Source organism: Canis lupus, chromosome 29 (genome assembly GCF_048164855.1).
Source record: "Canis lupus baileyi chromosome 29, mCanLup2.hap1, whole genome shotgun sequence".
Classification (NCBI taxonomy): domain Eukaryota; kingdom Metazoa; phylum Chordata; class Mammalia; order Carnivora; family Canidae; genus Canis; species Canis lupus.
In genome coordinates this window covers 33,692,770-33,720,418 of record NC_132866.1, presented here as the reverse complement: position 1 = coordinate 33,720,418, position 27,649 = coordinate 33,692,770, and the positions used below count along the sequence as shown (strand labels likewise).

Sequence of the window (27,649 nt, the reverse complement as noted above, 5' to 3'; positions counted from 1 at the left end):
CTTTATCCAATTGAGGGGTGGAAGGGGAGAGCGGAGGAGGAATGGGCTCTTTGAGAGAAGGAATAAATAAGAAAATGAAAATGTGGAACAGAATAAAAGCAAGAAATGAGGGACAAAATAAACTAGTAAGCCCAGGCCACTTGCCACTCTCTAAACATTTTAGAGAGAAGCTCATCCACAGTTGTGTGGTCATTGTTGCCAATATTTGCACTTATTCAATTAATACTACTTTAAGTGTGATTTTCTAGCACCTGTAGTAGAACACCTCCGGCTACTTGTTAAAACTCAGATTCTGCCCCCACCCCCACCCCACCTTGGACCTACTGGATCTGAACGACTGCAGGTGCGGCCAGGAGTCTTCCTTGGAACAAGCTTCCTCGCGGGTCATTCTGGCCTTTGCCACGTCTCTCCTCGCTTCTCTGGAAACTGCTTCCCAGCTCCTGGGAACTGAGCCTCCCCTATCACTATCCACGTGGTCCCTGTGATGAGCCATCTCGTGTCCTGTGGTCTCAGGCAGCAGCAGCTCACCCAGGTGGGGCCAAGCCCAGTGCTCCCCAGGCACTGTCTGCCTGGCTGCTGCTCAGCAGTCCAGCAGGGTGGCTGGGTGGGCAAGTTGGGGCAACCAGTCCTTTCCATGTTTGGAAGTAGCTGGGGCTACATTATAACATAAAAACCTTAGAAACGGCCCACAGTATTCTGACTTTCACGTAGAAAGGTGATCAAAGGAAGAGAGCCCAGACTAACGGAGATTGAGAGAGAGAAACAGACAAGAGACAGGGAGAGAGCTTGTTCAGAGTCATGGTCACCCTCTTGTCTGGATTTAGTGAGTTACCCAGAAATTCTTAGAATAAATTCCCCTTTGGGATAAAGCTAATCTAAGCTGCCTTTCTATTTCTTGTGTATCTAAAAGTGTCCAAAAGAGACAAAAGAGGCAAATCTGGGTCAGCTCTTGCCACTGTGTTTGTGTTTGGGATGTGGATGATGGGTCTTCAGAGGGACAGCTATTTTACCTGGGAAATGTTGGGCTGGAAGGTGCTGTGCAAAGTCCTCGTTTCCACATGCTCGGGGACCAGCCCCTGAGTCCTGAGGATGTGAAGGGCCAGACGCTCATCGGGGGCCCCGAGGTGCTGGTGCAGGATTTTGTTGGCTTCTGGAATGGAGAGTGGCATTGAAACAGGGAGGGGCATCTGCAAACAGTTCAGCCAGATTGCCCTTAGGAGCATGTAGCCCTTCATCCCAGAAGGGCAGTGCCAGTGTGCAAACTTGGGTTTGTGAATGAGTCATTGAGAAAAGTCACTCTTGGCCATGGGCCCTGCCCCAACCAGGCTCACACCTGACTTGGGGGCTGCCAATAGCAAAGGGACCAGAACACAGTGAGTGAGAGCAGCCTGTATTTACTTTTGTGGCAGGAGCTCACAGCCAGATTCTATTTCCCAGCTTCCCTTGCAGTTAGGTGTGGCCACACAACCTAGTTGGGCTTGAATTACATTAGGTAGAAGTTGAATTACATAGGTAGAAGTGACATGTGTGTCACATCTAGACCTGGCACAGAAAGCCCTCTCATGAGAGAGATTCTATGTGCTGTTCCCTTTTGGGCGCAGAAGAAACAGCAATGTTAGGTGCCTGAGTTCAAGAACAGAGCTGCAAGATGGAAGGGCCTGAGTCCATGAAGCATTGCTGCCCATTGGAATACCTACTGCGAGCTTCTGAGAAATAAACTTCTATTGTTTTAAGCCACTGACATGTGGAAGTTTAATTGTTACAGTAGCTAGCATCACTGTGGCATTTTCAAATCAGCCCTCAATTTCTCTGACAGAGAGGTGGAGTTCTCTGTCCTCTTCCTTTGAATCTGGAGACATATCTGATCACTGAAGTGCAGAGAAAGAATGCTGTGTGACTTCTCATGCCACATAGCTTCTGGTTGGTCCTCTTGGGATGCTTGCTCTGAGGGAAGCCATCCACCATGTAGGGAGCATGAGTCTCTGGTGATCGCCCTTTTGGAAAGGACTGAGGAGGTGTTCTGATCATTATTAGCCCCAGGCAAGAGCCAGCATCAACTGCCGGCCATGTGTGCGAGGCATCCTGGACACCCAGCTCGGTCAAACCTTTGCATAGCTATAGCTCTCCCCCGCCCCAACATCTGACAGCAACCAACCACATGAGCTAGTCAGGTGAGAACTGCCCAGTGAGCCCTTCCTGAATTCCTACCCGCAAAACTGTGGGCAAAACAAAATAGATGTTTTTCAGCCGCTAAGTTTTGGGGTGATTTGTTAGGTAACAAGAGTAACTGGAATGAGCCTTATGACTGAGACAGTTTGGGGGGAGTTGTTTATTTGAGGGGTATTCTTAACCATGACGCCATGTTACTTGCCAGTTGATTCCCAATCCCTTTCACAAGTTCTTATGTTGACAGCAGCATCAATATTTCCTAAGCATCTAATCATTCCTGATATTGACTAAGTCCTCTTCAAATGGAAGGACAAAATACAGTTTCTTGCAATGTCAAGAATAAACAGTTGAGGATCAGGGAAGCACCTTTACTCCCATGTGTCTGTATTTGGCCTTCTCTGGATATCCTGTCCACCCTCCAAGGCAAGCTCCACTGCCACCCACTCTCGGAAGCCCTCTCTCCCTACAAAACACTGAATTACATCACAGCTCTTAGGCTCTATTAAGCTTATTTCAGGCTTTGTCATAGCGCAGCTAGATGGCTATGTGTCAGGACAGAGTGTATTATAAATTACTGCTGGAGAAAGAGCAAGACCCCAAGCTCAGACATGAGCCAGATGTGAACTCAGAAGATTCTTCAAACCAACCCCCTGCATCCCTGAGCCTTCTCAGAGAAGGGCTGGAAGAATGATGGAAGAAGACTGGATGAGAAATTCTTGCATTACCACCTGAGCACTTTTGAGCTTAATTATGAGCTAAACATGCATTACATAGAAATTACTAGAACTTTGTGTTCAAAGCTCAAATGGCTACGACCAAAAGGGCAAGTAAAACATAAGACAGACAAGAAAATGTGTGCACTTTGACACTTGACAAGACAGCAAAACCTGGTATAATGGGGCTTTTGTTAGATAGTCCTGTGTGTGGAGTCTCCTGTGGTATAATTAGGGCACTACTCTGTCCATCCCCCCCTCCAGAGCGGGGCCCCGCAATATAGATAGGTTGCTACACTTTGTAACCAGCTTGCAGTCTATGGTTATGCACTTACCAAATTCATCCAAACTGTAGTCTCGCCCTCCATATCTGATTCTATTTCCATCTTCAGAAAGGATGGGTGGTGGGAAGCCTTTGAACCTGGCTACATTTTGAAGCAACTGAGTTGGTCTCAGTTGATCTCGCCAGGTGTTAACTCCAGAACTGTAAATAACATTCCACACTCAGAGTTACTCCAGGGCACAGAGGTTCTTCTTAGATTGACACACATATACACTTACAGGTGTGTCCATGTAATGAGGGAACAGGGAATGTGCTCTACCCTTTGGCTTTTGCCTAGAAATCTATTTCAGACCTAAAATCCACAGTTAGGTTGGCCTCAGCCAACTCATCCTTTCCCTGCCCGCCCACCCCTGAATTTCCACCTCCACAAAAATGACAGGTTTGTCTACATACTGTAATCACAATAGGCAAGTTCATAAAGTAGAAATTGCAGGCCGTATCTCATTAGACACTATGGGAATATGCCAAATAGCACTTAGGGAAAGAGGGACATCACAAAATTGATCAGGAGTGGGGGGAGGCGGGGGCATTGCCCTGGAGTTGAGTAATGCTCTGGCCCTATTCTCCCAAAGATAATCCTATTATTAAAAACAGTATGTATCTGACTCAAATGAGGAGTGGCTCACAGAAGGCAGGCACTGAAGTAGAGAACCAAGGCGTGCCCATATATTAATGTTGGATGGAGAAAATTGTCTACATTTATGGCCAAAGCAACTTACACACAGTACTGCTCAGGTATGCCGCAGTGAGACCCAAACCGGGAAAGGAATCGGTTTTCCAGATCAATAATTGTTTCTCCCACCTTTTCATCACGGGTAAAGGTGTCGTAGTCATAGACAGAAATTTTCAGATCTTTTTCTTGAGGTAAGTAGCAGCTCAGTTCATACATTCTAAATCAACAAACGCAAAGTTAGAATCTCCATGATTCTATCCAGGTCCCTCAAAAAAAAAAAAAAAAAAAATCAGGGCTTTGTGCAGAGAATCCCTGGGTGGAGGTTATGGCTGCTGGAGAACATGGTGCCTGGGCCAGCCAGGTGGGTGGCAGTGGGTGGGGGCACTTGGCAGCAGCACATGTTAGTAATAAGAACAATGCAAGGTTATATGCTTGCTCAGGGGAAGAGCACGGCTTTCAATACCTATGTGTGAACCCTGAGGTATTGATCCTAGCTTACTAGCTGTGGGACCCTAGGCCACTTATTTACCCTTTCTGTGTTCAGTTTTCTCATCTGTAAAATAGTGACAGTAATACCTACCATCTCCTGGGGTTGTAAGGGTCAGGCGGAGCAGTGTTTAGAAAGCATTCGGCATGACTGCATGGCTGAAAACCCAGGAGCTATGATAATACTAGTGATTAATTATAATATTATTAACATTATTATCACATGCATATTAACTGGGGCACCCAGGCATCTCTGCCCAGTTGGGAGTTTAAAGACGCAGCACCCTGATTTACAGCCTTCTCTCTGTGCCCCTACTACGTGCCCCCTGCCTCAACAGAGACCACTGCCCACGGAACATCCTTGACTGCCCCATAAGAGCACCAGGGAGGGGCGTGGTGAGTGGTGTGCCCCAACACATGTGATGTGCAAGGTGCCGAGAAGGCTCAATCCCTCCACCTAGGCCTTCTGGTCTGCCGTTACTTCTTAAAGGCTTTTCTATAGAGTTCATATTGAACTGCAAACACATCTCAGATTCTTGTGGCAGGTGAGCAGTTTCTGAAAGGATGATAAACGGAATGGCATAAGCTCTGGATGGGTGAGGTTTGGTCTTTGCACCATCCACAGAGGTATGGGTCCCATAGTAGGTGCTCCATAAATTTGGTGAAGGCAAAGTGTGAGAGGCCTCTCCCATCCCTCCTCTCCCCAGGCCTCCTCCCTTCTCCTTGCACTCTGGTGTGTGGACTAGTTCCTGCCCCCAAAGCCAGGAATGTTAATCCATCTGAGCAGAAGGGTGTGAACCACTGGGGCCCTGGAAGCAAACTTCTCAGGGGCTTCTCTAGATGGCTGTGGCCAGGAAGGGGCAGGGAGAGGCAGGTAGCCACATGAGAAAAGGCGAATGAATCATGACCATACATGAAGCCCTGTATCTACACATGCCCCATAATATCACATTTTTAGAACTGGATTCTAAACTAGAATATATGATGTGTCCTTTGAGAAAAATAATTCTTTGGTCAAATATGGTTGAGAACCACTGCTTTTGGAGTCCCTCTGGTCAAACTAAAGGCTCTGAGAAGTCCTGCAGTCATCTCCAACCTGAGTGTCTTGGTTTGATGAAGGAATACTTTTTTCTTAGAATACCAATTAACATTCTATAGAAGACATACATTCTGTTGAATTCTGATCTGGATGTTGCTATGATGTGACAAGAATATGCTGAATGATGGCTGAGCACATAGGAAAGGTTGCTTCTTTCTGAATTCCTATCGTAGAACCCCTCAGGGTCTCTGCTGAGAAGAAAGTCACCCCCCTAAGACCGAGCCAGGGACCAACAGCCATCCAAGAGGCTGCAAAGCCAACATCTCCTTGGGGAGGAGAGAATCTGCATATACACCAGGCATGGATTGGCTTGGCAGAGCCTGACAGCATCACTTCCTCCCAGGGTGTCTCTGAGCAAGACTTTTCCTGCCACTTAAGCCTGTGCTTGGCTCCTCTGAGACATGCAATACAGACAGGGCCGTCTTTCCCCCATAAAAGCTGGCTTTCCCCTGCTTCCCTGTCTCCCTCACATGGAGCCCTCCTTCCTGCCCTGCGTGCCTTTTCCTGTCTAGACCTCAGGGCTGGATCAGCGGAAGAAAAGGAAAATGATCATATTGCCGTGCCAGAGGATTACTTCCATTCCCTGGCCCCAGCACGCAGCTTTGGGGTGTGCAGCAGAGGTGTGTGTGTGTGTGTGTGTGTGTGTGCAGGTGTGTGAATGCTTGTGCCCAGGAGCTGAGTGAACATGAGGTCCTGTGTGTGCGTATGTCACAGGATGTGAGCATGTATGAGGGAGAAGAGTGTGTGTGAACCTTAGAGTCTCTGAGTGACAGACTTCAAGGTGTGTGTGTGTGTGCGCGTGCGTGCACACATGCATGCACACAGGAGAGAATGCATAAGGACACAAACCAACAAACATGAGTAGAAAAGGAGAGGATGGGTAAGATAATAAAGCCAGTAACTAAACTATAGGCTACACATCAAATAAGAACAAAGTATTCTCCCGTTTGGCAAGGTTCTGGGAAATAACAGCAGAAAGAACATTTCTTCTACACATGATGGCTTTGCCATGAAGCATTATGAAGGGTGTTGGAAAGGCCTGGGGCTTGGTCAGGAATTACTACCTAAATCTTGGCCCTAGCATGGACTAGCTCTGTCGACAGATTTCTGGCACTGTGTTTCCCTCATTCGTAATGTGGGGCTGCTGACCTTGGCCCTGCCCTGCTGATAGGCTGGACATGGACATGAAAATGACATGGTGGCAGCCACTGAGAGCCTAGTGTGGATACCACACAGCCCCTGAGGTCGGGTGGCCTGGGTGCGCATCCCGAGTCTGCCTTTTACCAGCCAAGCACATGAGGTACTGGTTCACCATATGCCTCAGTTTCTTCTGTTATCAAATGGGGATGAACAATTGCATCTCAAAGTTGTGACATTTTTGAGATGTTTCACATAAACGGCTCAGCAGAGTGCGTGCACTCAGTTAAAAGTTCAGCAAATATTAGCTATCATTAAATGTGGATGCAGTTTGTAACTAAACAATATGGGTCCCATTTAGAGGTGACCTGGATTTGCCTTTCCCTAGAGGAGGATCTCTTTCCCTTGATGAGATCAGTGTGACAGCCCAGAAACAAGTCTAAAGTGGCAACAATGAAGAAACGACAGCTTTTTCAAGAGTCTTGAGGAACAGAAGGCATCTTACCCCCTCCTCAGCTTTGCCAACAGGGTCATTAATACATGGAAAAGGTGGAATCAGAATGTCCCCGAGGACAGGGCCCAGACTGGATTCAGGGAGAGAGAATGAACACGTTGCTACAGGGAAGCACTCTGCTTGTCCTCCTCGCCTAGAGCCCGCAAACTTCCTGGACTTCTGGGGTTCGTGCCATCCCTCCCCCAGCCCCCCTGCTCCCTCGACCTCCCTGACTCAGAGCAAATTTCTCTCAGAGAAGCCCATCTCGTGACTTGGCTTTATTTTCCTCATGGTACTTACTACCTGCTCTGCTGCTTAGAATATCTGTCTAAGTCATGGTCACAGTTTCAGAGCCTAGAACAGTGCTTGGCACACGTCACATCCTTACCAGCTAAGCCATGAGAAATGAATGACAGAAAACGTTTAGAAATGTTCGTTACCTGCCGAAAACTGGGTTGAGGGTGTTGGGGATATAGTGGTCTCGATCTTCTATTACTTTTTTGCCCAGTGTTATTTTTATATAAGGGTCACACTGCGGAGACAAAACAGATGGCATGCTATGTCACCATGGGGTGCAAGTTCAAGGCGGTTTCTGGGACTCAGGTGAGCCTCCACACCCACAGTGATGAAAAGCTGGTGGCTGTGGCACTCGCACCTCGGCCGAGGTCTGAGCAACGTGCCCCTGTGGGCGGCACACAGCCAGCTGCCTTCAGAGAAGTGGCATGGGGTGAAAAGGTAGAGGCAGGGAGGAGGGACCCAGCAAATCTTGAGGTCACATCTGTAAAATGAGAAGCATGAACCAGAGGATTCAAAGCCCCTTCAAGCTCTCAGATAAATCCCCTTTGGGACAATCCCCCCGAATACATTGTTTGGATAGAGTATCTTTCCTCTAGTGAGATAACAGACGCCCCAAAAGAAAGAACATGACAATTATTGTGGCTGATGACTGTAATTATCTTGCTACAGAAGAAGGCCCCACACCCAAACTCTTACCAGGCCATTGTTGTCCTGGGGCTGGAGTTCTAAGCCTCGAACAATGTAAATCCTAACCGTGCATTCCTGTGGGACGCTGTCAGGTAATTCCCGAAACTGCCTGGGAGGGGCCGGCACGCTGGGGTCATCCGGCAGAGAGTAGATTCTAAAGGAGCCCTAAGAGAAAGACACACAGATGTCCTCCCAAGGACCATGGTAGTCTGGGCAGAAAGTTCCTGCCTTCCCGACCGTGTACACTTCAGGGCAGCCACAGGGGCCATGGGGTTGGGTCACGAGGGCTGCCTTTTGGGAAAGAAACAATGTCTATTACACTTTGCCTAATTCCAGTGGGGAGTGTGAAATGATGATAAAGTAATTATTGAACTGATCATAGGGGAGAGAAAGGGCAGGGCGAAGCAGGGAGACCAGGCACAGATCTGGGCAAGTGTTGGATCGGTACAGTGGCAAAAGAGGTGGTGAGGAGTGAAACTGCACGTGTTCTGAAGGTAGGAATAAACGTGATTATCTTTTAAACCCAGTAAAGTACAAAGGATGATTACCTTTTCTGGCGTCACCCCAGTAAGCCTCCCAGCCCCCAGGAAAGCTCCTGTTCATCCCTCAGGTCTCAACTAAAAAGTGTCACCTCTTCCAGGAAAGCTCCCTGATTGGGTTGGATACGTCTCCTAACTTGCTCTTCTAACCTGCCCTCACCCCTGTTGCAGCACTGACCTCTGCCTCTACTTGTCTATTTATTGTCTGCATTCTTCATGAGACTGGGAGCTTCCTGAGGGTGGGAATTATGTCTTGCTCATCACTCTGTCTCCAAGACCTAACACATGGCTAGGCATGTCGCCGGGGTACAATAAGTGTTTTTTTGAATGAGGGAGCCATCAGGCCAGCTTGACATGCCATATACTTTATCCTGAAACCAGCACTCAATTGGATTTAAACCATGTAGGTCTTAGTTCCAGCTACACTCATTCAGCAAAGCAGTGTGAAGTAAGCACTGATTGTACTATGTGCCAGGTATTGGGAATCCCAAAAGAAGCTCAAGGAACCCAGTCTGGCACAGGGATGTGAAATAGGCTGGACTCTCAGGCCTTCTTGGATTGCTTGCTGGGAAGCTACAGGATGTTGAGAGTATGGCTAGGGTAGAATGCCCTGATAGGTTAGTGACATCTGCTATTGGAAAGGATTAGGAAGTAGCACCACCGCTGCCTGGATTTGCCGCCTGCAATCAGAGGGTGGGGCCATAACGAAAGCCCATACGTGCAATGTGAAAGGTGCTTTAATGGTGGCTGGAACCAGACCTGTGGGAGCCTGGAGCAGGAGTGAGTCAATCCGCCAGAAGCAATCAGGGAACACTTCACAAAGAATGTGACACTTGAGCTGGCCTTGAAAGGGATGAGTAGGAGTTTGTCCAACCACAAAGAGGAAGGCAGAAGAGCCTGTCCCAAGGCTCTGAGTTGTGAGAGGACAAGGTGTGTCTGGGGCTTGGGAGAGGTCCTGAGCGGCAGGGCGTGGGGGCCTGGGAGCTGAGTGGCTTGTGAAAGTCCAGCTCCGCCTCAGGAAGGAGTGGAGACTTGAGCCCTGGAAACCCAACATCTTTCAGTAGTTAAGAAACAGGATTAGATTTGGCTGCATGGGGGAATAAACTAGAGTGGACAGAAAGGTGGTGAGGACGAGAGATCTGGAGGCTGCTGCAGGTCACCTGTGGAAAGCCTGGGAAGAGGCAGGATATAGGGAAGAGAGAGGAGGGCTTGGAGAAGCTCAAGCTGCAGGACTCAGGCTTGGATGGCAGGGGCAGGGCGAGAGACAGGAACAGACTGGCTTGGAAGCTTCCACCCCCAACCCCAGGGGCCCTTTTCTTGTCATTAGCTTCTAGTGTCCTCCAGATGTCAGAGGACAGGTCCCTGCCCCAGAGGCTGGTTGTCCTTTATCCTAAGTCTATAAAGAATTAAAGGTGGATTTGAAACAGCACAAAATCCCACATTTTACTCACCTTAAACTCTCCTACCACTGAGGGATCTTCATTTTCATCTGATTTGCCTCGATACAGCTTAAAAGTATCTGAGAAGTCTGTCAGGCCTTCAAATTCTGTTACATCCTCTAGTTCACAATCATATATCTGAAAACCATCAACAGATTCTTAATTTCTCATTAAAATACAGGTAGAGTCTAAAATCAAAAAGACTGACAATACCAAGTGGGCATGGGGATGTGGACAGAGCAACTGGAACCCTCACATTGCTGGCCCAAGTGTAGAATGGTACAACCACTTGGGGAAAACATCTGGCAGTTTCTTATCAAGTTAAATATCCAGCTATTCTATGATGCAGAGACTGAATTCCTAAGTTTTTATCCAAGAAAAATGGAAACATGTCCACATGGTACGAGAAGGTCTGAAGCAGCTTCACCATTAGGAGAATGGATACCCACGCTGCAGTCTATCCATACAATGAACTACTGCTCAGTAGTAAGAAGGGACAAACTACTGATACACAGGACAGCAGGATGGATCTCAGAATGACAGTATTGGGCTAAAAAAGCCAAACACACATAAAATACATATAGTATGAGTTCATTTATATGGAGTATAAAAACAGGCAAAAGCAATCCATGGTGATGAAACCAGATCAGCTGACTCCAGGAGAGATGGGGGAGTATGGATTATTGGCTGGAAAAGGGTGCACAGGAGTTCACTCTGGTAATGGAAATGTTCTCTGCCCTGTTTTAGGGGGTGGTTTACATAGATGTATATAATTATCACAACCCATTGAATAGAATATTATATGTAAATTATACCTCTGTAAAAAAAAAAAAAAAAAACAGAAGAAGAGGAAGAACAAGAATGAGAAAGAGGGAAGGAGGGTAGATTTGGGACTGACCTACTTGACCGGTTTGATCATTTTTCTAAATTGGTGGTTCTTACATGCTGGTGTTTCTTAAGCTGCACTGAGATGTTATGATGATAACATGAAAATATGTGGGGGTTTTCTACTTTGATGGGGAAAATCATTTTAATGGCTACATATTTCTCATTTTAAAGATTTTTTCCCCATGCAATGTTCTGAAAACTTTAACATTTGCTTCTACTTAAGTGCATTAATTACAATCTAAAAATTGGAATGAGGAATTGGAAACTCAAAACATTAGCCCAGGAGATCACAGATAGCCAGATCTGCCTAGCTCAACAGTTTGCCTTCCTCTGGAAACATGCACCCATGATTGCATGGAATATTTGTGATGGAATGTTACACTCAGGTAACAGAATCAAAATTTCAGCTAATGAAATGGATGCCCATTTGGAGGACAGAATGAGGCATGATGCCCATTTGGAGGACAGAATGAGAAATGTTGACATTTCATGCTATTCTGCAAGAGTATGACTTTTAGGATTCCCTGGGTCAAACTGGATAATTGTTGACCTAATTAGTGTGGTGCCAACCCATTCCCAACCCTCCATCAGCCCCCTGCCCCAAAGTGAGATTCATATAACAGCTGTCCTTAAGCTCATGGAATCCTGGCAAAGCCAAAGCCCATTACAAGAGGACACTCCAGGAAGCCAGGGGTGCTCCTGGCCCTTCCCCATCAGCACCCTCCTTTGGACTTTTTGGTCTGTTTTAATGGATGCCGATCCTTCACCCACAACAGCACAGGCTCAGGTACCTTGAGTTTCGAATATCCTTTCTGAACATATTGTCCACATTTTTCATGTTCTCCTGTGGAAGCATAAAATTTACTCCACCAGTCAACGATTTCTTCCTCCTAATGAAAGACACATCCAAATGGAAACATCTTTAGTGTTGATGTAGATTTCCAATCAATGCAGAAAACCCATATGTAATAGGTAAGAGAAATAGATACTTCTAAACTTGAAACAGGGAACGTTATAGCATTTTTGTTTATATGCACAATGGACTCAGCATCCACGATTCTTCTACCCAGAAGCTGGAGGTGAAATGATCATCGTTGGCAGCCAATGAAATGTGTTTGGCTCTAATGTTGACAGCTATACTAGATGATTTCTTACATCCTATAAACACAACCTATTCGTTAGTTTCATTTTATTTTTTACGCTGTTGTTTTGGTATTTGTATATACAAATAAATTAAATTCCCATTTATGTTTTCTACTATTACATTTCTTTAACCTTTTTAGCCAGCAATGCATTATAAAACAAAACTAAGCTGAGAGATGGAAAAACTGGCTCTAATTCAAGTCACATCCTTTATATTATAAGCCACATACATCCTCATGTTACAAGCCATGCCAGCTTGGACAAGTTGTCTGATATCTCTGAGCCTCAATTTCTTCATCTACTGAGTGGGATAATAACACTACCTGTCTCCATCTACCCCAGAGAGTTGTTTGGGAAATCAAGTAAGATCATTAGAGAAAGAGCTTTGAAAATGATAAAATGTGGGATCCTGGGTGGCTCAGTCAGTTAAGCATCCAACTCTTCGTTTTGGCTCAGGTCATGGTCTTGGGGTCCTGGGATCAAGCTTCACATCTGGCTCCTCACTCAGCAGGGAGTCTGCTTGTCTCCCTCTTTCTCTGCACCTCCCTCTGCTCATGCTCTCTTTTCCAAATAATAAATCTTTTAAAAATATATAAAAAATGATAAAATGTGAAATAAAAGCAGGGAGGCATTCTAGGTCCTTTAGACCAGTGGCTCCTAACCCATCCTTGGAGATTCTAATCCAATGAACCTGGGTGAGTCCTGGGCATCTAGTATGCTTCCATAAATTCCCCAGGTGATTCCAACATGTGGCCAGTGTTCAGAACCTCTGGTTTAAATGGGTGGTGCGTGGTTGCACAGAAGGGACAACATATCAGAATCACTCGTAAAACATTTTGTAACTGCAGAAGCCTATAGTTTATAAAAGGCTGCTAAAATTCCACTCACACATTTGACAAGAATAGAGCCTCATCAGATGCACTCATTGCTTATTCAGTCTGGGTGGGGGTGGAAGGCGCGGGGAAGGAACACTCGAGAAAAGCTATATCTTATCTGTGTACCATATGTATGTACACACACATACATACACACACAATTATTTCCCCTTTATAGTTAGTAACCCAGCCCAGCCTGGATTAAAAAAAGTTTCTTCACATATCCACTGTAGGCAGAAAATCTAAAATGAATCTTAAATCTAGCAAAGCATGTATGATAGTTACCTTTTCTGTCAGCTGTGTACAGGAAGAAGGCAAACCATATAAAGTCACATGGATATGTAGACCCCAGGAGAATTAGGTTTGAAGAGAAAGAGAGAAGGAGAAATTAATTTTCATGTATGCCTTATATTGTCAACATTTTTGATGAATTACTTAAAGTGGTCAAGATGATCTCATAATTAAACACACCTTATTGGTTTCTTCTCTGAAAATGTGTAAATGAATTATCAACAAAACTAGAATGAAAAGGCTGGAGGCAGCTAACCACATCCCATGTTTTCAAGAGTTAGATAATCTCATTGTCTGCCAGCACAGTGGTCCCAAGACAGGAGGGGTGGGGTGGGGGTGCCTGGTAGTGCAGCTGCTCATCTGCCTACCCTAAACTTTTCATTTCATTTACCTCCTAAAGTATTCCTCAACTTGGCTTAATTCTTATCCCTTCCAACACTCCTGTCATGAGATATTCGGGTCTAGTATGGCTGCAATTTCATCATATAGTAACCTTTCCTTGCTTTCTCCCCATGCTTCTGTTATAATCCCAGATACAGATCTGTCCATCAAAATTGTTCTCAGATGTCAAGTTTCTCGTGGTCAAATGCTTCCATTTGAGCTTCTGCATGGAGAATCCAACTCTGATCTCAAGGCACATCCAAGAGATGAGAGAATGGTGCACTAGGATGTGGGGCTTGAATTTTTGCCTCATGCCTGCCAGTGCATCACCCAAGTTCACTCTCAGGGGAGGTCTGAGGGATTGCTATCTCGACCCCCTTCCTGAAATCCTAATCATGTTTCATGTGAGGAGAGAACAACTCATTACAGGCACTCCCTACAGCTGTTGTATGAGGTGGCCACGGGCTTCCTCTGTAAGTGCCCTCACTGTTCTCTGGGTGACGTTTATTCAGCACACAGAACTGCCAAGAGAGGCAGAGAGACAGATGTAATAATTCCTTATATTAGATCCATCCCAAAGCAGGATTAAAAGTTCAATCACAGCCAAATTGAGATTTTGGAGAGAGGAATTTGATGCCCAAAGTGCATTCACATTCCAAATGGTTCATGAATTTTTTTAAAAAAAGATTTTTAAAGTCGGTTTATTCACATCTATTTTCAGCAATTTGAAATCATTTCAAAGAAAAGAATAGCTTGTGATTTAGAAAGCACAACCCAAAACAAATGCCTGATTTTAAAAGTTAGGATTAATATGGGAGAATTTATTCACACCTGTCTGCTCAATAGTTCATGCAGAAAAGTTAACAGGAGCAACCAAAGTAACTTGCTTTATGGTATCTACACAGTAAGAGTCTCCCTTAGGCTTAAAACAATCATATTTGTTTAAAGATCACCTTTCACTCCAAAATCTAGTATTAGAAGGAATCTGAAAGGAGAATGAAAGTCTTCAGACCAAGATTGCCCCAGTCCCAAGCAGCCTCATGCATTTCCTTATCATACATACATGCACTGTCGTTGGAGAAGCCATTTTGCTGAGTGCTGTTGACAAACTGCTTAAGCACTGGAATTGGAAGGTAATGGTTGAAATGGCCATGTAGGAATGTCCATGTGACCTGGCAAGCACTTACCAGGTTGTCCCAAGTACTTATTTCTCACTTTTCTGGTGGTAGTGCCGAGCCCACTTCAGAACTCCCACAGTTCTCACAGTAATGGTGTGAGTTTCTGTGAGCATGAGACTGTCACCCAAAGCTCGAGCCTCCAGCATGCATCCACAGTACAGTGAGCTTTGACTCTCTCTCTCAATTTACCCAGATTGTGTTAGTGGTAACAGATGTCCATTAAACATACATCACGTGTACATGTAATGTATGCCCATCAGCAAGCTGGTTATTGGCTCTTCCAAAGCTCAACTTGGTTCATTCGACTTTGCAGAGATGTGTACTGTCTTCCCTGATGAATAGGCGGAGCCAGTTTTTTAGGGGAGGTTCCAACGAGCCATTCTTAACACGTGGACCTCAGCGAGGTGTTAGTAGAGCAAGCTGAATTAAAGTCATTCTCCGTATAGTGCTCCCCTCTTATCTGCAGGGCATACCTCTCAAGACCTGTAACTGATGCCCAAAACTGTGGGGAGTATGGAACCCTGCACATACAATGTTTTGTCCTATACATACATACTTACCATAAAGTTTAATTCATAAATTAGGCACAGTAAGCGATCAACAATAACTAATAATAAAATATAACAATTTTAACAATATAGTGTAGTAAGTTATGTGGATGTGGGGTCTCTTTCAAAATATCTTATTGTGCTGAACTTGCCCTTCTCATGATGATGTGAGCTGACAAAATGCCTACGTGTGAGATGATGTGAGGCGGATGATGTAAGGATTGTGACGCAGTGTTAGGCTACTATCTGTGACCTTCTGACGATCTGCTTCCCGACCACTTGACCTGCCACTGACTGTGGGTCACTGAAACCTCAGAAAGCTGTTAGGCTGTAACTCAGATACCAGGATGTAAACTCAACTTTTACAATGTGTTGCTGCAGTAACCCAGTCGTCTGTTAACTATTACTAAGAAATGAGTGAGATTATCGGCATAGATTGGCCTCATTCCTCTTGATCCCCCACTCCGTGTAGGGCTACTGTGTAGGCAGCAGGTGTGAAAAAGAATTGTTTGACAATGAAGTAGGGAAACTGGAGACAGATGATAGAACAGGATCTTAAACTGCCTTTTTCCAGAGCAGTTGTGAAAATGTACATAAAGGGTCTTAAGTATACAATACTTAATTTCTCTCTAGACCACTACTGTTTTGTTGGGAATATGTGAGGTCGTTTACAAAGTGAATGTGGTAGTTTTGCAAATTTGGTATTGTCATTTGTGACTGTGGAGGATTCCCAGGGAACAGAATCAGATACACTGCTATGCAGTGCTGGCTGTGGAGACCACATTTAATATGGTCCAGTTGTTAGTGAGCTTAATGAAGTGGGAAGGAAGTGAATTTTTTAAAAGGCACTGTTTATGGACATAACATATTAAAGTGCAATCATGTGCATTCTTTGGCCAGTATGCACATTAAAACATGCTGTGAAAGTCCATCCTAAATGCCAACACAAACAGGGAGATATTTGATGTTTTCTTTTTTCTGGACTGAGACCTTTAAATTTTTTTTTCCCTTTCCTTCTTTTAGAATTGGCTGGAATGGTTCTAAAATAGGGTCCTGAGTGAGCATCACCACCAATTTCTTCACTTCAAAACCACAGTGAGTATAAAAATCTAAGATACCCCATACTCGGACAAATTGGGTCATTAAAAATCCATGACACTTCTCCTTCATGTGGAGAAAAAAAACCTGCTCTGCTTTGTGTGTCCCTCTTCTGAATGTTCTGTATTATAAACTGTCTCTTGAAATTTCTCTTTCTAGCAAATGGTATCATTCAGGCTGTCCACACCAATGGTTCTCAGACCTGCCTGCACATTAGAATTGCATGGAGAGATTTTTAAAATACACTGATGTCTACTAGACCCGTCTTCCTCGTGTAGGTAGGGCCTGGTCTGGGTATTATTTTAAGCATCTTGGGTGACCCAGGGTAGAGGACACTAGTCTACGCAATGTCATCTTAACTATTGATGAGTGTAAGAATTGGATTCTTTATTCTATTATCTTCTCGATAAACTGGTTTTTAATTGCATTGAATGGTTGTTTGACTAATATACCCAATGCCTAAGCACCTGGAAAATAAAACTGACATTATCCAATGATCAGTTCTGAAACCTACCTTCGAAGCCAGTAATGGTTTGGTGTCTTCTATTTCGATAATGACATCCCGGCAGGGTGGGGTAGATAGAAGGGAGGCTGCAAGACAAACAATTTCTCACCTAAGATGCTTAGAAAAATACAGTAGTGAACATTCTAGTCCAAGTTCAAGTTCAGCAGTCACAGTGGGAAGGCAGAGTTTATGCGTGGGTGGGATTTACTGAGTAAGAGAGGACCGCACCTGAATGGAGAAGGTGACTCATCACTTTCCCCAAAACGTGATGTAGGGTTAGACATTTTTAAGGAATGATGTGGCCCATTTTTTTTCTCTTGTCTTGGACAATTAGCCCAGTGCCTGTACATAGGAAGTGCTCAAAAAAAAATGGTGTCAATACCTGTCTTTAGAGGATGTGGGGGGGGGGGGGGGAAGGAAACCTCCATCTAAAGAAGCCTCTGTTTCCTCTGTTTCTTAGAATCTGTTCCCAAGACACAAAAGCAAAGCAGGGTGAATAGTTGCACATTTCAGGTCTGAAGTTGCAAAGGCTCATTCAGCGCCAGTTCCCATAATGTGTACGCAGGGAAAAGGCATTACCCTGGCTTTAAGCAATTCCCAGAATACAGCTGACCCTTGAACAACACAGGTTTGAACACTGTGTGGGTCCACTTACATGTGGATTTTTTTTCCATATCGTACAGTACTGTACATGTATCTTCTCTTCTTTGTGATTCTCTTAATGTTTTCTTCTCTCCAGTTTACTTCATTGTAAGAATACCGTATATAATACATGCAACATACAAAATATGTGTTAATGGACCGTTTATGTCATTGCTATTTAAGCCTTCCAGTCAACAGGAAGCTATTGGTAGTTAAGCTTTAGGGAAGTCAAAGCTGGACATGGATTTCTGACTGCAGGAGGTCAGCACTCCTAACCCCTGCTGTTGTTCAAGGATCAACTGTATTTGTGGCTCTCGGCTTTGGAATTAGAGCAAGAACTCAAGGGTAGCCCCTGGGCCCACCCAGTTTGGTTCCACCAAAGCCTTAGCCCCAGGGCAGGGGTGTGGGTAAGGGATATGGTCACTCTTTATGGCAGATAGCACTGGGTAGTCAGACATTCAACAGGAGGCTGGCACCAAGCTGGAAGGAACTGCCAAGCCAAAAGAACTTTCTGTTTAACCCACCCAGGAAGGCCATAAAGCAGGGGAGGGAAAACACATTTTTTTTTTTTTAGGTAGGTACTATGTGCCAGGCTGTGGGTTAAGTGTTTCATGTATTTTATCTCATTTAATTCCTCAATAATCCTGTAGACTATGCACTGTTATCCCCATTATAAAGGCTAAACAAACCGAGGCTAAGAGAATGCAAGTTAGTTGCCTCAGGTTAAACACAGAGGAAGTGGAAGTAGGTGAGCTGGGGCTGTTTGACCCTAAAGCTTGTGTTTTGACATACCAGAGGCCAGAGCAGAGTAAATGCTCAACGAATGTTAGAAAAGATCAGGGTGCCACTGGGGAGGCTAGGGAGACCGACAAGTACTGAACATCTATGATACTCCAGTTGCCACGCTGTTACTTTACATCCAAGTAGAAGCCCCATATCTATCAGCACTCTCTGCATTTCCAAGACGGGCTCCCTCAAAACAGCCACGACACAGAAGGTGACAGCCAGTCAGGCAGGCAAGCAGTAATACAACTGTATGCAAGTTCCTTCTTACCAGTTCTCTGCTTTACCAGCCTCTCAGCAACAGCCTCAAGGACAGGAGGAAAACATTATTCTGTATGCTTCCAACATCAGGCCAGCCAAACACATTCCTCAAGTCTTAATCTATTATTGGTTTTAAGAAAGGACCAGATTGCTCTAAAATAATAGATTCTGGTCTTGGGAACATTATGCTCCCCCCCCCCCCCCCCCGCCCCATGCCTTGCCTCATACTCCTTAAGGATTTTCCTCTTTGAAGAGCTCTCTGAAATCTTGACCACACTTCACATTAATTACCTACAGTCCCTAACCAGAGACCTCTGCTTGAAACCCAACCTGCCCACCCCCCTGACCAACAGACACCAATAGATCCACACTTGAGGCCAGAGAAAGGTCACAGAATTTGTGATTTCACATATTTGGATCAAAGAACCTTGTCCCATGAAAGCACTAGGAAAAATGCTAGGATAACAGTTTCTCTCCATTTAGTAACCCCAAATAAAACAATGCTGCAGTTACAGTAATCCTTGTTGTTATAAAAAGTGTTGCTGTTTTAGGTACTATCAATTCAACACAAAACGCTCTGCATGGGAAATTTCTGGGTAAACTCATGTAGGCTTTTTTTGCCCAGTGTGATTGTGGATTTTATTTTTTCCTCTTCTCTGAATCAGGGATACAGCATGCTCAGAACCACGTAACAGATGAATTTCAGATGCTCTGTAAAATCAATACCAAACCTTCTAGAAGATTAAACAGAACTGGTTGAGTAGTGCAGCTGCTTAAACAGAAGACATCTGTTTTGGTCTTGAGGCACCAACGATCAGTTGGATGAGTGTGTGCCAATTCTCCTAATCTCGTGATAGCCAGGGGTCCTAGGACCTTACCTTCTTCACTGTTGTGACCCAGTTCCCAGCCCCGAACATGGACCCTGCACATAATAAGCTAAAAATAAGTCATTATTGAGTAGGCAATAGCAAAATGCTATTCATTAACTATTATTTCTTTGGAGCCCTAAGGTAAGTATTATGCCTTGCTCTATCATCTACTTAATCATGTGACCTAAGGAAAGTCATTTAAACTCAGCAGGTGTCAGTTTTTCCTCCATGGGCAACAATGAAATAATATTTTTCAAAGAACATCACAATAGGGGCACCTGGGGTGGCTCAGTCGCTTAAGTGTATTCCTTCAGCTCACATGATCTCACGGTCCTAGGATCGAGCCCCGCATCAGGCTCCCTGCTCAGCGGGGAGTCTGCTTCACTCTCCCTCTGCCTGCTGCTCCCTCTGCTTGTGCTTGTTCTCTCTCTCTCAAATAAATGAATAAATAAATAAATAAATAAAATCTTCAAAAAAATTACATCATAATAATGGGATGTGTTAATCTGTGTTTCCAACAGATGGAAAGCAATACGAAATAAAAATCCTCCCACTGCTTCAGTGCTCATGAGGGGATCCCTGTATTTCTGCACCAAAACACTTATCACACTGGACTGAACCACTCATTTTCTTGTTTGTCCTCTCTGCTTAACTATATGACAACTTTAGGAAGTGCTTAACATTTCCTGAAGAGACATTATTTATGTTCAGCCAGGGACAGGTTACTTCAGAAAGTAACAGTTTGAGCATTGGATCCTCCCCAAGACAAGGTGGGAATCCAAATTTGGCTCTGCCACTTACTAACTATACTAGCTTGAGAAAGTTACATGGCCCACCGTAAATCTGTTTCCTCATCTGCATTTTTATCTTGAGGAAGTTTGTAAAGATTAAATCAGATCACACACAAGAAGCCCAAAATGATATTTATAGACATGCATTTTACCTTTTAGCTGGGGCACAAGATCCTCCTTTCCCGCATAAGGGTCACAACGAAAGCGGTCCAGACGATCGATGGTGCACTGCCCAACAACGGGCTTCCGCCCGAACTGCCTGTGGTCGATGACCTTGATCACCAGCGGAGGCATGTACAGTTCCTCCTTGGGCAAGAACTGAGGGGTCACAGGGGCAGGCATCACTCCTCTGTACGAGACCACGCCAATAAACTCACCCAAGGGACCAACCCAGACTCATTTTGCCCATTTGGTGTAGCCCCGGGGACTCACTGTAAGTAGTTTAGGAATTTATGTGCTAGGCAAGCAGCATAGTGCTTAAGGGCATGAGCTTAAAGGCTGCCTGGGATTGAATCCTGGCTCTGCCACCAGGAGCTGCGTGACCTCAGGCAACTTTTCAATGCCCCAGGTAGACCTCAATAATAGGATTGTTTAATTGATGTGTGTGAACCGCTTAGAATAGTGCCTTATTACCTGGCTGTGCTCTGTGACAGGATGCAGAGGCAGCGTTTAGTTAGAATTAGTTAGAATTTAGAAGTAACTGAGATAAAACAGAATCTCCAAGGGAACTGTGGCTGGGTCTCTTAGCTTTGAAAGGTCAGTGTTCAAATGGAATGCTCCTTTTTCCTCAATTCCTCCTGTTCCTCCACGTGGAATTTGGTGGCCTCAGTGACACTGTCCGATTAGGGAAGCATGGGCTGGTCTTAAGGTGTGCCTGGTATGTGGTTCAGATAATTTTTATCTCTGGCCTTGCACAGGAGTAGAAGTTCAGGTTGATGGAGTGCTTTTCCTCACTCCTGCTGCCTGAGACTACATTCAGACTGGAACTTGGGGGCAGGGGCAGGGAGTGGGCAAGAATGGGTTGAGTGGCCCGGGGCGATCACTTCAGGATTCTGGCTTGGAGCATCCAGGTGGCACTCTATCTGCAGCACTGTAGGGAGAAGAGTACGGGCTTTGGAGTTGGAGGAACTGAAGTTCAAATTCTGGCTACCTTACTTGCCAGCTGTGTCCCTGGTGTAAATTACTTTACTTCCAGATTTCCTCCAAACTGGTTGTATAATGATTGAAAGATGTCTGTGCTGCCAGGTGAGAGCAAAGACTAAATGCAGGGAGTGTGAATGAATGCAGCTGGCACGGAACTGTCCCGTTGTCACCTCTCCATGTAACCTCTGCAGCACAAAGTGCGTGGCCTGACACTCCCTGTGGGGCTTGGATACAGTGTCCCCTCTCTAGGCCTCAGTTTCTTCATTTGCAAAAGCAGAAGTTAAACCACAGAATCCTAGAGTTTGAGAATGGTGTATTAGCAACATCAAATGATGAGGGAGGGAAAAGGAATGTGAAGGTCCTGGGCCCCCTACTCCATCATGCCAAGAAAATGCCTTGATTTTATCTTTTTTTATATGGTACAGTAAGAAAGGAAGACTTAAAAAAAAAAAAAAACGCTAAGGATTTAACTACTTTAAAAGTGGAAGGACTGGGTGACCTCTTCTTGCTGCAGTACTATGGGGTCTCTGACAGAGGATTGTGAACCAGATCTGACGCTGTCCTGTTCTTAACAACCAGGGGAGGACTTCCATGGAGCCAAGTGGGTGCCCTCTAAGGGTACCTGGAAGTGGGGCACAGTCACAGACTGATAGGGCATGGCCCCACCACCCAAATGGCCTCCTCAGCTGCCCCTTCCCTAGTTTGCAGTCCCAATCTGGAAGGTCCCAGTCCATGGCAGAGCTTCAGGAGCAGGGCTGGGGGTTAGAGTTCTATCCTCCAGGGCATTGACCAAAAGTCTGTACCTGATAGCTAAACAGATGGAGAGTTTATTCAAGAAATACCTAAGCATTTCTCATAAATATTTCTGCATTTTTAGGGATGTGTGAAGCTTCAAGAAACCATTACTATAGTGTGAGAATCTAAGGGAGAAAAGTCACTGGCAAGCTAAAGCCAAGGCAGGGTTTTTCTATTTGCTGTCAGAGTTTGGAAATATATTAACTGTGTGTGTGTGTGTGTGTGTGTGTGTGTGTGTGTGTGTGTGTGTGTGGCGGGGGGTGATCAAGGGATGTGATGTATATATATATATATATATTCATATTTGGTGTAAAATTCAGCTACTCAACACACATGAACTATTACAGTCTTGATACTGTACCACTTTCATGAAGAGAACAGAACTTGGGAAGTTGGGTGTCTTCTTCAGGTTTTTGATCACCACTGATTCTACCCTTTCCCCTCCACACTCCACAATGAGGCTGGGGGAGGTGATAGAAGCCATCTGGTAGTTTTTCATATTTCTTAAGCCCCAAGCTAGAATCTAAGAAAAACAATATAAAGAAAGAGGAGGAAAACTCAGCATATTACAAATAATATTGAAAAGGAAAAATTTCTTCCTTAGTAACTGGCACACTTTTTCAGATTATAGGCAGATTTGCCTAAAATCTCCAGGACTATTATCCTAGAAAGCCTGTAGGTCATGCAGAGAAAGCACTTTTGCCCCTTTTCTTCTGCCTGAGATGCTAAAAGGCAGAGCAGTGGAGAGTGCAGGAATCGAATCCTGGCTGTGAACCCTGGCAAGTTAGGACTCTCTCTAGGTCTCGTCTGCAAGCAGGACCGACACTATTATCCACTTACAGGATCATTCTGAGGATCAAGTGTAAACTCCTTAACACAATGTCTGATATGTAAGCATTCAAAAATGAAAGCTGTTGTTTTAAGCCGTCTGCTTTGGTCTTTGTGAACTGTTACTAAGACAGCCTGAGAAGGGAAATCCCAAGGTAACAGCCACTTGACTGGACCAGGGGAGACCTTGAGAGTGGACCAGATGCTGTCCATGAAGCTACCAGTTAGCTCTATCAGCCTGTCTGCCATGTCACCATTTCCTGTTGCTCCCATCCTTCTTCCCATCTTGGCCCCCTTTTGGGTCCCCTGCTCTCTGCACACACACACACACACACACACACACACCCATATGCGTGCACACACACACACGTGCACACTGCTCTGTCTGCTTTCCCTCTTCCTTCTCTCCAGTTGACATGAGAAATCCAGCAGTCTCCTAGCTCCTAGTAAATGAGAACTCGAGATTTCCTCAGTAATGCTGGAATTGACCTGTTTTTTTTTTCAACAAGCCTTCTGTTTCCATGAATATTTCAAATTTTTGGACAAATTCTCTTGTTGGAGACAGCAAGCGAATATGTAGCAAGATCCATTTCCTATGAGAGAGTACAGTTCTGTAGCTATGCCATCTGACTTGATCAATAAAACTTAGGGAGCTGCATACCTCAATAGCAGTGAGTTGGACCACAGGCCTGATCCCTTGTGGGACCATGTATAGATTTGGTGCCCTTTGTGAGGGAAGGATGGGAAGATTGGAACCATCCTGTAAAACAAACATGGAAGCATCAACGTTTCTCCTTAGTTCTAGGAAATGGTGTCTCGCATTATTAGCAAGTTTTTAAAAATTATTATTAGCAAGTTTTTTAAACAGCTACCAGGAAAGAACATATACATGAGAACTCAGTAAGTACCTTGTGCCTTAGAATCAGCTCTGCAGTTACAAGGACATCCCCACAGGCTTTGTCTCCATTCATTACAGGGTGCCAGAGAAGTTTGGGTGTGACATCCGTTTCTGAGTTTAGTTTTACCAGAGGAGAGCACATGCTTCGTCCTAAAAATTCATCTTTGCCCTAGAGAAACAAGCAATCCTTAAATTCCCCAACAAATATCCCTATAAACCTCCATCATTCCCCAAGCCATCTTAGAAATTCTAAATTATCTACCACTTGGTCATTGTCAAAAAGTTCGATGATAACTTTGGGTGGGTTCTGTAGAACTGTCTGGGGTTCCCCATAGATTTCGATTTCATCAAATATAATTGTCTGGTCCCATGTGGGATTCAGAGTCGAGTGGATGATCTCAGTGGTTTTGCTTCGATGGAGGAAGGAGACATGTGCATATGGATCTAAAACAGAAAAAGACAGTACTCGTGAGGCCATGGCTGAAGTCCAGCTCCCCAGGAGCACTCATTTCAATCACATGTGCTACCTCCAGTTGCACTGATCGCAGACTCTCACCACCACCTGAGAGATAGACTGCCAGAGCAATATTGAGAAAGAACAAACCTTGAGGCATCACACTTGCTGGTTTCAAACTATATTACAAAACTATAGTAATCAAAACAGTATGGTCTTAGCATAAAAACAGACACATGGTCCAACAGAACAGAATAGAGAACCCATAAATAAATGCATGCATATGTGATCAATTAATCTTCAACATAGGTGCCAAGAATACACAGTGGAGAAAGGATAGAATTAATTTTTGATAAAGCCACCAAGAATGCACAGTAAAGAAAGGATAGTCTCTTTGATAAATGGTGCTGGTAAACTGGACAGCCACATGCAGAAGAATGAAACTGGAGCCCTGTTTTACACCATACAGGAAATCAACTCGAAATAGGCTAAATACATGAACATAAGACCCGAGGCCATAAGACTCCTAGGAGAATATATAAGGGGCAAGCTTCTTGATAGTAGTCTTGGCAATGATTTTTTTGGATTTGACACCAAAAACAAAGGCAACAGAAGCAAAAGCAAACAAACGGAACTGCATCAAACTAAAAAGCTTCTGCACAGCAAAGGAAACAATCAACAAAATGGAAACCCACGGGATGGGAGAAAATATTTGCAAACTACATATCTGATGAGGAGTTAATATCTAAAATATGCAAAGAACTCATACAAAATACCAAAAGGCCCAAATAACCCAATTTAAAAATGAGCAAAGGACCTGAAGAGATGTTTCTCTCAAGAAGACATACAAATGGCCACAAGGTACATGAAAAGGTGCTCAATGTCACTAATCATCTGGGAAATGCAAATCAAAACTAGAATGAGATATCCCCTCACACCTGTTAGGATATCTATCATCAAAAAGTTAGGAGACAGCCAGTGTTGGTGAGGATGTGAAGAATAGGGGATGCTTGTGCCTATTGGTGTGAATGTAGACTGATGCAGCCACTGCAGAAAACAGTATGGAGGTTCCCCAAGAAATAAAAAATAGTGCTACCATATAATCCACCAGTCCCACTTCTGGGTACTTATTCAAAGCAGATGAAATAATTATCTCAAAGAGCTATCTGTATTCCCATGTTCATTGCAGTGTTAGTCACAATAGCCATGGTATGGGAGAAACTTCAGTATCCATTGATGGATGAATAAATAAAGAAAATGTGGTATTATGTATATACCATATATAGATATAATTCAGCCATTTAAAAAGAAGGGAATCCTGTCATTTGTGACAACACAGATGAACCTGGAGGGCATTATGCTAAGTGAAATAAACCAGACTGAGAAAGACAAATACTACATGGTATCACTTCTATGTGGGTGTCCCCCCACACCTCCTCAAAAATCAAACTAATAGAAACAGAAAGGAGGATGATGTTTGCCAGGGGCTGGGAGATGGGTTGAAATGGGGAGAGGTTAGTTGGGGGGTACACATTTTGGTTATAAGATGAATAAGGCCTGGACCTGATGTATAACATGAGGACTATAGTTAAGAATGTGTATTGTATAACTGAAATTTGCTAGGAGAGGAGAACTTGAATGTTCTGTCTCACACACATGGAATTAACTACGTGAGGTGACAGGTGTGTTAATTAATGCAGTTTTGGGAACATTTCATAACATATATCAAATCATTACTTATACTTTAAGTGTAAAACCTTATTTGTCAATTATACCTCAATAAGCTGAAGAAAGATAAGGAAAAAAGAAGCAATCTGTTTCTCTTCCATGCTAAATAACTTCACCAAAACTTCTGCAATTGCCTGGGAGCTGACCCTTCTGAGCAACAGCCTAATATCTAACCTGAAAGTGTTGCATCATCCAAAAGGCTGTTTCAGTTTTAGCACTGAGGCATCACGCAAATGGGACGCTTTGTTTTTGCTCCGATCATATATCCTCTATCTCAAACTGCAAGGCATGTCTTGAGTTTTATGCAATTCTAGTCAAGAATTTGGATTAGGATTCAACTTTGACTTCCAATGATTGAGTGCCCCCTGGTGGTAAATATTCAGAAAAATGTCTTCAAACCCCTTTTGGAGATGCATTTTAGAAGGATAACTTTGAATCTGCTCTAATTTATTAGAAAAGGAAACCATGCACAAATGTTGGTTACATCAGTGCTTGGAATATACCTCACAATTGATGTGAGCATGCCTGAGTGTCAGGCAACTGCTTTAAGAGTGTTTCCATCAAAGCTCTGCTGGCCTTCAAGCCCTGAAGTGGAAATCTCCCCACGTAGCCAACATGGACCCTGAACCATTCATGATCCTATCAGCAACAGCACAAATCCTCAGCTGCAGGCCCCCTGACCTTTTCCCCAGCCCTAACCACAGCCTTCCCCTTAGAACCAGTCCAAAGGCCACAAAGCAAGCTGGGTCTCAGGGGTTTATGATCTCATGGCTTTATGGGGAAGGCCACAGAAGGGTCAAAATGGACTCCAAACTGCCTCAATCCTGTTGAGGATTGTAGGCAAATGGGTGAATTTTTGAACCTTTGTCAACTTGAGAGAGCTACCAAAAAATTATATAAAGGATCTTAACTTAGCAATCAGCCCAAGAGCCCAGGATGTATGTGTGTATATATGATATATATATATATATATATATATATATATATATATATATCATATAGAGAGAGAGCCCAGGGTGTGTGTATATACATATATATATACACACCATATATATAGCTGTGTGTATAAGTAGAGAGCAGAAATTGCTTTTCTTCTTGGTGCTTTTTTATTACTCATCAATTAATGATTATTAGTATTCAAAGCCCATGTATCTTCTGTGTATCTCCAGCACCCAGCAATAGTGTTCAACATATCCAGTGATTACTTAATGACTGAGCAGTTTACTTCACACAAATCAAACTCATCTCAATATGGAAAAACTTTTTGTTGTGAGAAATTACTAAAAGCACCCACCTGATGAAAAGTAGAATCAAGCTGGCCTGCTATGTAATGTATGACAGAGATTTTTGTCCCTTTACCTGAAAAACTATCCTTGTCTAGAGCCATGAGGTTTCTGGCTTGATAGATATAGCAGCGCAGATGGTAAATGTAGACTCCTAAAAAGAAGAGGATGGAGGTTACTTAGAAACATAAC

At 44.1% G+C, this 27,649-nt stretch overlaps 1 protein-coding gene across 6 annotated transcripts in view; it reads right to left on the bottom strand.

The window, feature by feature from the left end:
• MYOF (myoferlin) overlaps positions 1-27,649 on the bottom strand; it is a 142,701-nt gene that overhangs the window by 13,542 nt on the left and 101,510 nt on the right. For 3 of the 6 annotated variants that reach the window (XM_072806081.1, XM_072806080.1, XM_072806083.1), the window contains 15 exons: positions 27,534-27,611; positions 24,255-24,436; positions 24,003-24,161; positions 23,756-23,854; positions 22,628-22,789; positions 20,481-20,646; positions 16,992-17,068; positions 13,267-13,278; positions 11,755-11,853; positions 10,088-10,213; positions 8,107-8,262; positions 7,554-7,645; positions 3,945-4,115; positions 3,218-3,366; positions 1,011-1,150 (listed from right to left, as the gene is read on the bottom strand). In XM_072806081.1, the coding sequence (XP_072662182.1) occupies positions 1,011-1,150; positions 3,218-3,366; positions 3,945-4,115; positions 7,554-7,645; positions 8,107-8,262; positions 10,088-10,213; positions 11,755-11,853; positions 13,267-13,278; positions 16,992-17,068; positions 20,481-20,646; positions 22,628-22,789; positions 23,756-23,854; positions 24,003-24,161; positions 24,255-24,436; positions 27,534-27,611 (1,868 nt within the window). The remainder of the gene's footprint in view (positions 1-1,010; positions 1,151-3,217; positions 3,367-3,944; positions 4,116-7,553; positions 7,646-8,106; positions 8,263-10,087; positions 10,214-11,754; positions 11,854-13,266; positions 13,279-16,991; positions 17,069-20,480; positions 20,647-22,627; positions 22,790-23,755; positions 23,855-24,002; positions 24,162-24,254; positions 24,437-27,533; positions 27,612-27,649) is intronic. The other 3 variants (XM_072806082.1, XM_072806084.1, XR_012020855.1) reach the window with 2 other exon arrangements.